General features: G+C 38.1%; 1 protein-coding gene across 8 annotated transcripts in view; it reads right to left on the bottom strand.

The window, feature by feature from the left end:
- MTMR1 (myotubularin related protein 1) overlaps window positions 1-16248 on the bottom strand; it is a 67232-nt gene that overhangs the window by 23599 nt on the left and 27385 nt on the right. For all 8 annotated transcript variants that reach the window (XM_031944532.1, XM_031944533.1, XM_031944535.1 and 5 more), the window contains 6 exons: window positions 15796-15897; window positions 15402-15485; window positions 14040-14189; window positions 10348-10536; window positions 3092-3277; window positions 454-660 (listed from right to left, as the gene is read on the bottom strand). In XM_031944532.1, coding sequence (XP_031800392.1) covers window positions 454-660; window positions 3092-3277; window positions 10348-10536; window positions 14040-14189; window positions 15402-15485; window positions 15796-15897 — 918 coding nt within the window. The remainder of the gene's footprint in view (window positions 1-453; window positions 661-3091; window positions 3278-10347; window positions 10537-14039; window positions 14190-15401; window positions 15486-15795; window positions 15898-16248) is intronic.

The following is a 16248-nucleotide window of genomic DNA, read 5'->3' as shown; positions in this document are numbered from 1 at the left end:
ACAAACTTAATGATTTAAAAAACATTTTGAAGCCTGGCCACCTGCTCAGGAGAGATGTAGGGTTCCTTTTATCTACATGAACTGCAAATTGGCAGCTGATTACATAATAAACACAAAAAAACTTATCTGAAAAACTTAAGAGCTTCTTCTTCTTTCAGCAGCATCAACAACCTGGGAGAGACCCACGATATCCTTGTTTTTATCTAAAAGACTAAATATGTCACCTTTGAGTTGATTCTCAAGTTAAGCCCAGTGCAGCCTAAATGCAAAGAGCTAGCTGGTTCTTAAATAATTATTTGGGAGTAATAACTGCAATGAGGATGCAGAAAGAAGATACAAAGACATACATCAGGAGCACGATGAACTTTATATTTCATGTTATTCTATTATAGTAACCCATTATTCCTAGGATACAACAGAAAATAAAGTTAAGATGATGACATCACAGCTTACCAAGGCAAACCTGTGCCCAAAGCTTGTCCACTCTTTTTCTACAAGGGCCTCAAATCCTTGAATGGTACGGTAATAGCTGTCCAACATAAGCATAGCCAGAGATGTGAGCTGTGCTGTTCGATCCCAGCCGTCACTACAATGTATCACCACAGAAGTTTTTCCAGATTCTATTTTATCAGCAATTCTTAATGCTCCAGCAAGAAGCATCTTCAGAAAAGAAAGCAGATATTTTTAATACCTTTTAATAAAAAACTATTTCACTTCCAGGTTAATAGGAAAGCAGGGATTCCACGCCTCTTTACTCCAAGTCATTTGCATTATCCCCTTCTCTAGTTCCTCTGCAAATAGGACTTCACCTAATACTTCACTTAAGGAACTGAGTTTATTTGTTTCACTTTCTTTTTCTAATTACAGACTTGAAATCACCAGATCATCCCTATTTTCTTTCCTTCTTCCTCAGGGGATGAGGTAGCCCTACTCACTTAATTAGCATCTGACACTGGATAAAGCATTCAACCAAACTCTATATACTCCTTAGTAAAATAATAGTAATAATAAGACCATAATGATACCCACCCTCACAGGGTTACTTTGAGGATCAAATAAGGCAATGTAATGTAAAGCAAACCTTAAAAATATTAAGTGTGAACCACCATCATTCTCATCTTCCTTGCCTCTCTACTCCTGTCTGAAGCTTATCCTCTTGTATCTCCTGGAAGAAATCTGACCCTTTGATCATCACCCTTTCTCCCAATTTTCCACCTCTCACCCTTCTCTGGCACACCTCTGCAAATGAAGTTTCAGTAAGCCCTTCTCGCTTCTGGAACAGAATAACCCCTGTTGGACCTGTAAAGCTTTTTTCTATCTGGCTGCCGCCAAGGCTTCCACACTCATTCAACCTTACTCCTCCCTCCCTATTCTTGCTCCTACTTTGTGCCTCCATGCCTTCAAGGCTCAGTGAAGAGGCCTGGAGAGGCCACTCTGAATCCTCAGTTGTTACTGTCCCACTCACCCTGCAGATCATTGGGCAGCCATTCTGTATCTCCTAACCAAGCTCTAACCCCTCAACAGAATGCAAAGGTTCTGGGGGCAAGGTCCATCTCTCTTTGGTATCTGTATCTGGATGCCTCTGAAACTCTTAAGTTTGAAGAGCTTTATGTGCATTCTCTTCTGGGCATCTCGGAAATGCTGTGACAAAGCTATTTACAAATGAGGAAACAGACTAGGAAAGTCACTTGTCTGTACATCTTTGAAGTGCTGGAGGCTCCTTGATTAATTACAACATTAAATACAACATCACTCTATACAATAGCAAGTCATGAGATAGATTCACTGAGAATTCCTTATCAAGTAAAAAGTATGTAGCACCTTAGCACTGTAAGGAACTTTAATGTCACTTAGTTTAAGCAGAACCTAATGCACGAAACCACCTTTGCACAGCCCTGACAGAAGAACTGGCCAACCACTACTTATCTGAACCTTTTTGCTAAAGGGAAGCTGGCTGGTTTTGAGCGGCTCCATGGATTTACTTCCTCATAAAAATATCAAGCATAAAGCTGACTTCTCTGTATTCTTTGCCCAGTATTCAGTGGGTTTTCTTCCCCCTCTAGAAAGATGCAAAATCAATCTTTCCATGATAGTTCTCCAGTTCCCTGGAGGTACCTGTGTTCCCCCATCCTATCCCAGCCTAATGTCCCCTATTCCTTAAACAACTAGCCAAAGGAACACTCCTTGTGGGCAGGCCCTGTTAGTTTCCTCTCTATCTCCAGCAGCAAGCAAGTATCTGGTATGGGCAATGCCCAATGAACCCTCGCTGGGGAGGATCTCTTAGATGGCACGGCCAAGCCGCCTCTTACCATCCTGGTTGCCTTCCTCTGAAGGTTTATTTCCTGGCTCATTACTGTCCTTTTTGGAAGGAGGCTCCTAGCACAATGCAGCATAAGCATATGGGTGGCCTGAAAGGCACAAATAGCTTTCTCAGCCCAAGGCTTTTCTTGGCAGCCATTTGACTGTGGCTCCATTTCAGATTTAAGCCTTGGGACCTTTTTCACTGCAAGTGCTAACTAGCTATGCCTCTCCAGTTCTGGCCATTAAAACCAGTGTTCCTTGAGGACAGGCTCTGTTTCCTTTTCATATTGTGCCTCAAACCAAACAGAAGAGACTGACTGTTGGGAAAGCTGGGAGATATGTTGAGGGAGGAGAGTTTGCATCCTGGTTCAGCTACTCACAATCCAAGTCAATTAACTACTCTGAGGCTCAAAATTTCTTGATCTTTAAAATATGTTAGACTACATGATGATATAGATGTAAGGTCACTTTCCACTCATGTTCTCATTTAACTGACAACATCCTTGTTGTGAAGCACTACCTGTGAACACCTTTTCCTCCACCCCCAAGGACATATCAATATTTCTGTTCACGGAAACAGAGGAAAAGAAGTTAAGTATCAGGAGATAACATTCATCTGTAAGATGAACAGAAATATACTTTTGCTATAATCACAGTTTTAATAGCAGAGTTCTTAAGTTAGAAACTCCTTTACCCTTAGGTAATTCCTTTTTTTTTTTAATTAAAGCTTATTTTCAAAATATCCACATAATTTTCAACATTCACCCTTGCAAAACCCTGTGTTCCTTACCCTTATGTATTCCAACCAATGTGTTGCATCCACGTTGGATAGCCACTTGGCCTCATCAATCGAGGGATACACAATTTCTTTCAATTTACGTAATGATTCTCTCATCACATGAATATTGTGAATTTCCAAGAATATCAGCTCAGCGTTTGGATAGGCACTTTCACTTTCATATCCTCCACCTTTTGCCTATTTAAAATAAATTTAACACATTTAACACTTCCTACCTGTGTGATTCCGGGCAAGTCACTTAACCCCAATTGCCCCATGCAAAATAAATAAAATAAATTTAACAAGCAGGTGGTTTATACAGAAAATAGCATTCAAGCTATTTTCAGAAACAATGATTGGTACTTGAACCCCCCCCCCCCCCAGGTTTGTTTTAAAGTAGTATTCTCACGTAAACTTTCTTTTTTCAATTTAATAAACACTTATTAAGCTATTATATGCCAAACATTGTGATAAAAGCTAGAGACCCAAATAAGAAAAAGGAGCAGCCCACTGTTGGAGAATGGCGCGATGAGATTTCAGGCGAACAGTTTACCCTAGTAAAGAGGGGAAGGGCCTGTTGTTCTGTGGAGAAGCCAGGCAAAAGTACAGATGAGAACAGACCTTCTTTATGAAGAACTCATGCTGATAATGCTAACTGTGTTTTGGTCTCAGTTTCCCTGACAAAGAAAGGCTAAAGCCATTTGCAAATCCAGATCAAATCTCAATATGTAATCTCTCACAAAATTTCTTCAGTGTAAAAAGATTTCCACACTCCAGCTAATGACACAGATTTCAAGAAGTTTAGATTTAAAAAAAAAAAAAAAATCCAGTACAGCAAAATAATCTGGAGAACACTTTGGGATATTTTGGGGAACTAAAATGTACTTGTATTTTCTAATTATGAACTCCTTTCCATAATATAACTCTGAGAAATTGGTATTGAAATAACTTTTGTGAATGAATACTTTCTGTCATTATCAAGAATAAAGATACAACAGCTGGCAGAAGGAAAACAAACAGAAAGTGGAATTTATCCACATTTTTCTAATCTTTTTTATGGTCAGTGATAATTCAACTATTGGATTTGGACCTTTACACCTCAGTCTGCAATGTGCTGGACGCAGAAGTTGAAATGGTACTCAAGATGACAGTCGGGGAGAATAGCTTGATCAAACGAGTATACACATCAATGAAATCACAATGGGAAATGACATCATCTTGAAACAACACATAATCATTTCTCAAGTTATCACACAAGAAGAGGAAGGTAAGAAAAAACAGAAAAGAACAACAACAAAAAAAACCCCCCAAACTCACACCTATCAACTTTACTTAAAAGGACACACCATCCATCAAAGCAAACTGAAAACCTCCAGACCATTCAATCCTACATGATTATTGTCCATGTGTTCCCATAAGTCTGCCACAGAAGACCTCACAAGGGGTCCAGCCAAGATGATGGGGACCTGATCCAGGTCTGTCCATTTGGGTAAACCTCACTCATCACAAATCTCTTTCATATCTTTAACAGTGCTTTCTCTGCACAATTTGTGATCGGTAATAAACATAGTTACCTATTTATGACCACTCTGAGTGAACTGCAATTTTGAGTCTTTGCAATGCATGTTATTCCATAATACCCAGACACAGAGCATTTTCTTCCTCATATTCAATTATGGACCCACTTATTTGTCCATGTGTGGTATATGCCCAAGATACATCAATTGCAAATCCAGATCAAATCTCAATGTCATCTCTCACAGATTGCTCATTCAGCTACCTATCAGTCTGAATAACATTTGATTTTTCTCTGTAGATCATTAGATTATAGATTTCTCCCAGATAATTCTGTGATGTTCCAGAGCAAGATGTCATCAGACCAACATCCTCTGCAAAGAGATCTGGAGGACCTTACCATGTAGAGCAGGGACTATTAATTTATTTTTAGTGTTAGACTCCTTTGGACAACTGGTGAACCTTGGGACTGCTTCTCAGAAGAATGTTTTTTAAATAACTAAAGGAAATCCTTAATATCAGTTAGAGGTGAGTGAAAATAAATATGTAATTTTTTCCTCCATCCCGCTTCATAGACTCCTCGAAATTGAAGACTTGTGATTTCATAGGTAAAGAGAAAACCCAACAAGGACACTCCGTTTACTAATGAAGATCAGTACCAGTTCCTCTGTTTATAGGCTTGGAGAGTTGTCTGAAGGCATTGAGAGGTGAAGTGTATTGTACAAGGAAGGCCTTTATTAAATGTTTAATTGAATTGTATTTCTAGAAAAGGGAATGAGAGTAGCCAGACACACAAACAAGTTTTAAGTATGAGCTACCTAGATCTGGAATCAGAAAACACATCTGCTAGACATAGCCCAGACACTGAAAGAGGATTCAACTCCCTGAGATTGTTTTTTCAACTATAAAGAGAGGATGGATTATAATAACAAACTACCTCAAAAGGTTGTTGTGAGAAATATAAAGTCTCATATGTGTATGAGTGGTTCTTCTTATTCTTCAAGTTTAAGTTAGATCTGCCCTTTTGGAAGCTCACTGACAGAAGAGTAGAGGATGGGCTAGAGTGGGGGAAAGCTTGCTTGTGGCAGGAAGGCCATATGTGGCAAGCACTTTACTTCATAAAGTGAACTTTCTCTCATTTGATTCTAACAATCACCATGGCAAATAGGTACAACCACTCACAATTTACAATCGAATAAATTGAGACAGAGGTTATATGATTTGTTCAGGGTCACACAACCAGTAAGTTTCTGAGTTTACATCTGAACCCATGTCCTCCTAACTCTAAGCCCAGGGCTCCACCCACTGTTTCCTAAATGGCAACTGTGAATTATGGGAAAGCTAATTTTTATAGCAATCTGTCTTTATAGCTTGGTCATACATTACTCACCCTCCCAATACTTGAAATTTCAGCTACAATAGACAGCCTTCTCTCTCATACACATTCCATCACCCAAACTCTCGTCTCTTTGTACTGGCTCTTACCTTGAATGCACTCCCCCTCCTTACTTTTGTGTCCCACAGAACACCCCCCCCCACACACACACACTTTTTGCTTTTAACACAAACACCACTTTTTTTTAATTATAGCTTTTTATTTACAAGATATATGTGCATAGGTAATTTTTCAGCATTGACAGTTACAAATTCTTTTGTTCCAACTTTTCCCCTCCTTCCCCCCACCCCTTCCCCCAGATGGCAGGTTGACCAATGCACATTAAATATGTTAGAGTATAAGTTAAATACAATATACGTATATATGTCCAGACAGTTATTTTGCTGTAGAAAAAGAGTCAGACTTTGAAATAGTGTACAATTAGCCCGTGAAGGAAATCAAAAATTCAGGTGGACAAAAAGAGAGGGATTGGGAATTCTATGTAGTGTTTCATAGTCATCTCCCAGAGTTCTTTCACTGGGTGTAAGCTGGTTCAGTTCATTATGGTTCTATTGGAACTGATCTGATTCATCTCATTGTTGAAGAGGACCACGTACATCAGAATTGATCATCATACAGTATTGTTGTTGAAGTATCTCATGATCTTCTGGTCCTGCTCATTTCACTCGGCATCAGTTTGTGTAAGGCTCTCCAGGCCTTTCTGAAATCATCCTGCTGGTCCTTTCTTACAGAACAACCTAATATTCATATACCACAATTTATTGAGCCGTTCTCCAATTGATGGGCATCCATTCAGTTTCCAGTTTCTGGCCACTACAAAGAGGGCTGTCACAAACATTACAAGCACTACTTTCTAAGTGAAACCTTTCTGATCACAATTACTAGTATTTTCCGTCTGTAAATACTTTTTATTCAACTACTCTGCATTTGTTTCATTCTATTCATATTTGTTTTATTCTATTTTCTCTTTATTTTACTCATTTATGTCCTGTCTCTCTCCTTAGAATGCAAGCTCCTTTAAGGAGGGATTGCTTAATTCATTATATATTTTGCATCTTCAGTACCTAGCAGCTCTAAAAGTAGTTAAATAAGAACTATTTTTATATGCATGTCAACAGGCAGCGAAAAAGAAGACAGATGGAGTGTTGGCTATAAGTAATAACAAGAACACCAATGCTGCTGGATCCCAGATTATGGAGAGTAAAAGGTAAGAAGACTGGAAAGGTAAGGAAGAGACCTGGTTGTGAAGGGGTTTAACAATTAAAGGGAATAAGGAATAACTGCAGTTTATTGAGTTGGGGAGTGATATGGTTAGCCCTGTGCTTTATCAAAATCACTTTTAGCAACTGAAGAGAAGACGGGTTGGAGTTAGGAAGAGCCCTGAGGTGGGGAGACCCATAAGAAATCTGCTGCAACAATCCAGTCCAAACATTCACAAAGTATCCAATATATGCAACTCCAAGCATTAGGGACTGATTAAATCAGCCAAGGAGACCTATTATTATAAAATAATATCCTTTGGTCTAGTGCAACTATTTTCCCCCCCCTTTTTTTCCCTTCAGCATCATTTCCTATAGGTGATTTGTGAAATTCTTTTCTAACTGCAACGGTTTTCTATCTTCAGGAGTGGGGGTCAGTTTCCTTGCATTCCAGGATTCAGGTTTTTTTTTGTTTTGTTTTGTTTTTTTAAATGTTTTCTTGGGAGGTCTACAATCCTTAGGCTGTCCCTATACATCCTGCCTTTAAGATCAATACTTTGCTTGTATGGAGGGTCATGCTTTTTGAAAACATCACTGCTTCTTGCTTCTCTTCTTCCAGATTGCCTTTCCCTTTCATGCATTTGTGTTCCTAATTTCTTGTTTCTTTGGCAAATTGCCACCATAAATTTAGGTCTTTCAATTCTCCCAACTACTTCTGTTGTGCAGGCCATAAATTCTGCTTTTACGATTCTTATTTCTCTTTTAAACTGTTCAGTGGAAACATCCTGCTGTGGTTCCATGATCTCTTGGGAATCCATAGGGTCTCTTCTGTCTCATCAGGTATTGATTCATTTTCCTATTGATTTCATTTCTTGGGTACTTATTCATAAACACCTGAACTCTCCTACCTAATTAAATCCTAATCTGTCATTATTAATATCGTTTAGATTGGTGTATCTGCTTATGTTCAAGCTCTTTAAGTGAGCTTTCTTTCTCCGGAGATCTTTGGTAATGTCGGTCTTTTCCCCTTATTTTCTCAAATTTTCATTTTCTGACTCCTTCCCTCTTTTGATGGCTCTTCTCCCTCTCTACAGACTGGATCTCAAAGGATCTCAGCTTTCTTTCTCCTTCAAATCTAGAATCCACCAGTCTCAGTCTCTGGCCTGTGACTTCTATGGGGAACGGGGAACAACAGCCTGAAGTTGGCTCTTTACCTCAAATTTAGTAGAGTTCCACAGTCATATTACCTGTCCTTTCCCACTTTCCTCTTTTCCTAAGGTCACTGATTGAGCTCTGTCATGGCAAAGAGCACAGCTAAACAGTACACCCCTATTGAAGCCTGTAGCTCTGTAGTACTGGATGGGATGGGCTAGAACCGAGTTTTGTTTTAACCAATGGGACAGCTTGCTGCCAGAGTATGGGAAGTGGTGGGGGAAGGGATGTGGAGTGAGCATGCTGGGAGTTGAGTATTACTGTGCTAATTTCTCATGGTTTTTACATTATTTGGCTTCTTGACGTCCTAAACTGTGGAAGGAGTTCAAATAATTATATCTCTTGTGCACAATTCCCGTTTTGGAGAGAGATGAGAAATCCTCCATGTTCTTGATCTAGGAAACCCAAAGTCTTCAGTGTCATTTACATTTCCTCTATAATCATATCTGGGACTATGCTCTAAGAGATGGGAATCTCTAGATGAATGAGCAGACACCCATGTGTTTCTTGGAAACCACAACTATAATGAGGATGGGAAGGGGGTAGAGATTGTAAGTTAGGCACCAAATTCCCTGAGAGAAAGGAGAATGACTGAGCATCATAGCAAAAAAGAGGTGGACTAGGATGAACTCTTCTGAAGAGCTTTCCTTTACATCTCCCCAGTTACTGCTCTCTCCTACTTCAATTTTCCTAGCATGTATACTGTATTCCCCTTGAGGGCAAGCACTACTTTATTTTTGTTTTTGGACCGAGCCCGGCCTAGTGCTTTGCACAGAGAAAAATTTTAATCAATGCTTGTCAAATGGCACTGTTCAGATTTATGAGCAATTGGATGTCAAATTCATTGAATTTTAATATAGACATCCACGTCACTGGGCACGTGCAGCACCTCTCATATAAATATGCTGATAGCTAATTCATTTGACTGGTCTTCCAACTACATGTCAAAATGCAGACAATAAGCATTTTGATCAGTTTAGTTTCTCCTGTACAGATTGTTATGTTAATTTCTGAGTAATCATGGACTCCCTGAGGTCACATAATGTAAGAGATACCAGGAATATGAAGGAAAGGATGTGATGAACAGGTATATGCAAATACACAACAGATTCCAAATTCTAGATATCAGTTGCTGACGATGGGATTGAATATCCTCACACTCCTGGAAGCTTCCCTCTCCCCGCCAATTGTCACTTGCTTATTGTCCCACTGAAAGAATTTAGGCATCAAAGTCTCACAAAATCAGAGAAAAAAATGCTTAAAATAAAAAGCTTGACTGAGATAATAACAATCATCTGATCTTCATTCACAATTATCACATGTAATCAATCAACCAGAAAATACAAAAGAACAGTATCAGCTCCTCTGGGGAAAAGGGGAAACAAAGCATTACTGAGGAAAAGATAAGAGAAAGAAGCCAACAATGTTGGCCATGACTTGTGAAAACTTTTAATAATACAGTAAATTCTTAATAAAAGAACTTAATTCTCAGAGGATTCTAAGTTCATGGTACCACTCACTGGATTTCATAAATTAAACCTCTGGAAAGGAAGCTATGAAAGTTAAAAACGCACTTTTTAAAATTCAGAAATGCTATTGCCTCAAGTTCGCTTCAATGAAATAATTATTTTTTCTTGGGACATTCAGACCATTTCCAGACACATAATTAGTTGGCACAGCAGACAAGATTTCTGCCCATCGAAACCACTTTCCCAAAGTGGTAAAGAGGAAAAAAGAAAAAAAGTACCTCATCTCCTAATATTAAAAGTACAGATCAGAGACTAGCATAAACACCACTCCAAATCTGCTGGCTGCTCAGAGTGCTTGACGCCCTAAGAATGGCTCTATTTCTAAGTAGGAGAGAACTCACTCACTTAAAAGGCAGACTTTTTCTAAAAGCCTTATTACCCAATTGCATCTTTTAAGCAACTCTAATCATCACATACCTTGTTAGTATCAGCAACGCTGTTTTGTCGGGCATCAAAGATAATAAGTTTATGTGACTGGGCATTAGCATCCATTATAGTCTGCAAATATTTCTCATCTTCTTTGCAGCGTTTATCATTCGGGCCCACAAGTGGCTGGCTGCATCGAGTAATTGTTGCCTGACTCTCAGGATGAATCCAGGACAAGACCTAGTTTGTTTGGAAAAGACATATGTCAGTAGAAAGACTATAATAAAAGGAGTTGTAACTTCCTCCCTTCCATATACTCTACCATCCAGTGAAAGTGGCTCCCTTGCACAAACTCTTCCATGTTCAGTTTTTTCATAGTTTATGTCCATACCTGGAATACTCTCTTTCCTCATCTCTATATCCTGTTTCCCCTGGTTTTACTTATTTACTTACACACCCACCCACACACCCACCCACCCCTCTGAGAGGGTGAGGGAAAAGAGGAGAGTGGGATAGTTGAGTTGATGAGAGGTGTACAAAGAATGTCTAGGCAGCAGTAAGGGCTCATTTGAGATTGCATAGCACAAATAGGTAGTGGGACCCACACGTGTAGAAGTGAAGCCAGTGAATGGTGAGAATAATCCAAGGCTGAGGCTCAGGAAGGAGCATTTGGGGATAAAATAAGGGGGTCAGGGACTCAAAAAAAAAAAGACAGTGTTAAGTTAAACTGACTCACCAAGACATCAAGATGGGGAAAAGAGAGAGTGGGATAGAGTAGGAGAGATGATGTGGGAGAGAACTGAAAGATCAAGACACTGGAAGTCACAGTGCAGATGAAGAGCAGGATTTGCTAAGGACAAAGGAAGAAACGGAAAGCCAATAGATCATATTTAGATAAAAGGATGGGTTTTTCAGAATTCTCAAACGTGGAGGCAGTATATTTGTAGATGATGGCAAGATCAAGGATATGATCATTTTTGTGTTTGGCCAAAATGAGGTATAGGAGTATATCATGGGAAGTAAATTCAGGAAATGAGTGGCTAGGGTATTTGAGAGAGAGTGTCGACATGTATGTTAAAGTCCCATTATAAGAGCAGTAGCTGAAGAGGGAAGAAAAATTATAAAGAGGGTATCAAACTTGCTGAAGTTTGAAGGCACATGACTTGAAGATCTGCTGACAACAGCTACCAGGATTTGCATTAGGTGGCAGACATGAATAATATGGGCAGAACTTGGAAGAAGCAAAGGGGAATGTAGGGAGTATTCCAACTCTTCGAATTTGACTAATGTGCTGAAGGGAATGACAGAAGGTGCAGCCAGTACTGGAAAGGTGGCCAGGGTTCCTGTGTCATTCGGGAGTGGGAGGTCCCAGGTTTCAGTGATTGCTAGAAGATGAAATGAGTGGGATGAGTTAGGATGAAGGAAAGTTTGTCCTCTATGGAAAAAACATTCCAGAGGCCACAGTGGAAAGAGTAGGTGGAGACAGGAATAAAGCATCAAGAGATGGGAGATGGGGAATAGGGTGTGGATGACGGGATGTATAGGATATAGCCATCGTTAGTGATGCTGGAGAGCAGATGGAAGACAAGCACAATGGAAAATGGAAGGCACATAGTCAAATGGGAGGCCTTTTCACTCCTCTTTTCCCTTCAAAGGCTGAATATTAGGCAGGAGACAAGTGCAGCAGGAGATGGAAATTAAAAATGCACAGGAAGAGAAGGAAATTTTGCTACCAACTGTGCAGCTAGACATAGAAGTCTGAGGTGAAATGGCAGGTTGCTCCTGTTTGCAAAGGCTCTCTCCATGTTGGACATATCAGAAAGTAGATGGCGCCATGTATACAAGAAGACGGAAGGCGCAGAGTCAGAGGAGTATACAGCTCCTCTTTCCCCTAGAACAGGACATTAGGTGGGCACAGGGCAGGGTGCATTGGAGCAGTACATTTTTCCCAATGTGTACCAAATGCTCTCCTTTATCATCTCTGCCTCCTGGCTTCCTTCAAGTTCAAGTTAAAATCCCACCTCATACAGGAAGCCTTTCCTCCACTGATTATTTCCAACTTATCCTTTTTGGGGTTGGTTTGTATATAATTGTTTTCATGTTATTTCCCCCTTTACAATGTGAGTACTTTGAGACCGGGGACTGACCACATCTTTTACCTTTCTTTGAAGCCCTTAGCCCAATGCATGATATAAGAGGTGCTTAATAAATGCTTCTTGACTACTTCAATAAAAGCGATGAGAATCACCCACAGTTCCAATGGTCTTGTGATGGAGAGAGCCATTTGCACTTGGACAAAGGACAGTGGGAACCAAGTGTGGATCACAACATAGTATTTTCACTTTTTTTGTTGCTGTTTGCTTGCATTTTGTTTTCTCACTTTGTTTTCCTTTTTGATCTGATTTTTCTTATGCAGCATGATAATTGTGGAAATATGTATAAAAGAATTGCACATTTAACATATTGGATCACTTGCCGTCTGGGGAGGAGGAGGGAAGGGAGAAAAATTTGGAACACAAGGTTTTGCAAGAGAGAATGTCTATGCATGCATTTTGAAAATAAAAAGTTTTAAAAATTAAAAAAAAAAGAAAAAAAAAAAAAAACTAAGGCTCAGTTTAAAGTAACCCATTCAAAGTCACCTATTTGGGCTACCACTTAAAGAAAGCTTTTAATATTTCCAAATTCATACAAAGATAGTTTTCAACATTAACCCCTGTAAAACTTTGTGTTCCAAATTTTTCTCCCTCTCTTCCCTCCACCCCTCCTCCTAGATAGCAAGTAATCCAATATAGGTTAAACATGTGCAATTCATCCAAACCTATTTACACATTTATCATGCTGCACCAGAAAAATCAGATCAAAAAGGAGAAAAATGAGAAAGAAAAGCAAACAAAGGTGAAAATACTAAGTTGTGATCCACATTCAATCCTCATAGTCCTCTCCAGATGCGATGATTATTACATAAAATAACAATTTCATTATTACTATACCACTTACTTTAAAAACAAAGCCTACCTACACATAATATACTTCCTAAAGGTGAACATATAATTAAAAATCAATGTTACCTAAGTTTTAGAACTAAAAGCCTGGAGTAGCATGAATCGGGTTTGACTAGATGCTCTCTAAGAAAAACTAAAAGGTATGTTAACAACCTAAGACTTCATTTGCTCCATTTGCATTTGATCAGCTTCTTTTCATTTCTTCTTTTCATATCTTACTTTCCCCCTTTTTCCTTCTCAGAGGCAATGATTTGTGATGCTGAAGGCAAATTCTAAACATGACAGTTCATTCTTGGCTGCTATTTTATTAATAAAAGTCTCCGTCCCCTGCAATTATATCATATGTTTATGGAATATTCTACTTACCAACTAAGAAAATGTTGCATTTTCTCCAAGATCAGCCTTCGAATATTAGCGATGAAAATTTTTTAACAAATTTACATTCATTCTTTCCTGTTACTCATTCTTCCCCTTTTCGATTATATTTTGAGAGAATCACCTTCTAGTTGGCCTATTAGCAAAGTCACCTTTGTATATGTGACTGCTACTAACCATCATAATGCTGCATAATAGCCATAGAAGACTATAAAGGTAAGATAATAAACTGAAGCTTATTTTTCGACTTTCTAATTTGTTCAACAACTTGCCTATATCTACACTTCTACTCTTCAACAACATTGGTCAGTTTTCACAAGGAACATCTGTTTATAAGCTAATAAAGCCTTTATGTTTATTACTTACAGGAACTCTGCCTTTTGCTCTAAATGCTGCTACTTTTGTGAGGTCATCATCTTTCACACTAGTTGGCACAACAATAATAGCAGGATACGTATCACAAAGCTCATAGCTACTATTTATTTTGGATATTTTCCAGCTCTCATTTGGTAAACCCTAGAGGAAAAAAGCAAGAAGCATCCAACACAAATCCTATTAGTCACTTCTTCTCAATGTAAAACTCATGACATCTTACTTATCATTACTTTAAAATTTAAGACTGTTAACAATTTTTGTTTCATGTAATCCATTTTAAAGCAACCCAAGAGCTTAATTAAATTTAAGAATTTCTAAATCATACAGAATTAAATGATACCACAATCTACATTTCTTATTATACCAAAAAAGTGTTAAGCTAATAGCATACAATGGAACGAACAAAAGGTAGTGAGGAAAAAATGTTATCGTTTGTATACGTTTTGTGTATATCTATATATCCTTATAAAATATAAACTTTTATATTAAATACATATGCCTGAAAAGTACTTTAGAAAATCATTGTGAGGAAAGGGGAAGGAGTCCTGCATCTGGACTGAATAATCTATGCTAAAATCTAAAAACCTAACTTAAGGCTTTAGTGTGGATCTTCACTTGAATAACAAAAACTTTAACCATTTTGAGTTTGAAATCTCATTTTGTGGCAAAAGGACTAAAAAGTAGAGGATATTAAAGGATCACTATAAAAAGGCAAAGCTAAGAAACTAGATTATCTAAAACTAAATATTCATTTCCTACATACAGCTGACATCTTGTAAAATATTTGCTCCATCATTATATACTTCAACAACAATACTATATGATGATCAATTCTGATGGACAGGGCCCTCTTCAACAATGAGATGAACCAAATCAGTTCCAATAGAGCAGGAATGAACTGAACCAGCTACATACACCCAGGGAAAGAACTCTGGGAGATGACTATGAACCACTATGTAAAATTCCCAATCCCTCTATTTTTGTCCGCCTACATTTTTGATTTCCTTCACAGGCTAATTATACACTATTTCAAAGTCTGATTCTTTTTGTACAGCAAAATAACGGTTTGGACATGTATACATATATTTAACGTAAGTTAAATACTTTAACATATTTAACATGTATTGGTCAACCTGCCAACTGGGGGAAGGAGGGGAAAAGTTGGAACAAAAGGTTTTGCAATTGTCAATGCTGAAAAATTACCCATGCATATATCTTATAGATAAAAACCTATAATAAAAAAATAAAAAATAAAATGTTTGCTCCAGAAAGAAGTATAAGCATTTCCCCATCAAATTAAAAAAGACTGTAAACAAGTGTTTTCAATTTAAAAAATAAATTTTTTTTTTTTACCTGTCTCTTGTATTCGGATACGGGGTCATAAACTTTCCAGCCATTAGATGGAAACTTTTCTTTATAGTTGAATGCAAATAAAGCCTGAATCAAAAAACAAACAAAAAAATCCCCTACGTTGATGTTTTCCCCTATTGCCAGACACCCAATCTTAAAATCTCTCATTGTGATAAAGGCTGGATTTGCGAAACTTTCAAATTTAAATCTATAGAGTTTAAGGTAGTAGATTGGTAGCCTTACTGGAATAATCCAGTACCGATATTGCTCTGAGTATTCTAAAAGAAAGGTAAATTGAAAAGTGAAAGTAACAAGCAAAAGTAAAGCTGGACTTTACAATATTGGATTCTTAAATCCCCACAAAAAAGTATAGCAATGCTAACTCAGATATACTTACTTGCCCATTGGAAAGAGGAAAGGCGTATCTACTAAGATTTTCAAATATCCCCAGCTTGCTCTGTTCTTCTTGTTTATAGGCAAGTCGCAAGTTTCTCATATCCTGGTAATTGCCCAAATGTACATGTTGTTACATAAATATGAAAAGAACAGTCATAAATATTTCTCAAAGTAATATTGATACCAAAAGTGCATGAATTTTCTGTTTCACACGAAGAGTGAAAATTACAAGTATAGTTTAATGAGAATTCAATGGCCAAGGTAATAAAATTTTAAAAATATTTTTAATTGTGGGATTTTTAAGAAATACCTTATCAAAACCTTCCTTCTCCTGACTTTGTACCCATTCACTGGTCCTCTTTCATGTCTGGATTGTTCTACCTCCTCTCTTGGTTTTCTTGGTCTCTTTCAAGTCTCAAGTCAAATCTCACCCTGTACAAGAAGACTTTTCCCA

Source organism: Sarcophilus harrisii, chromosome X (assembly GCF_902635505.1).
Source record: "Sarcophilus harrisii chromosome X, mSarHar1.11, whole genome shotgun sequence".
Taxonomy (NCBI): domain Eukaryota; kingdom Metazoa; phylum Chordata; class Mammalia; order Dasyuromorphia; family Dasyuridae; genus Sarcophilus; species Sarcophilus harrisii.
Note: the sequence above shows the minus strand (reverse complement) of the source record. Positions and strands in the feature narration are given on the sequence as shown.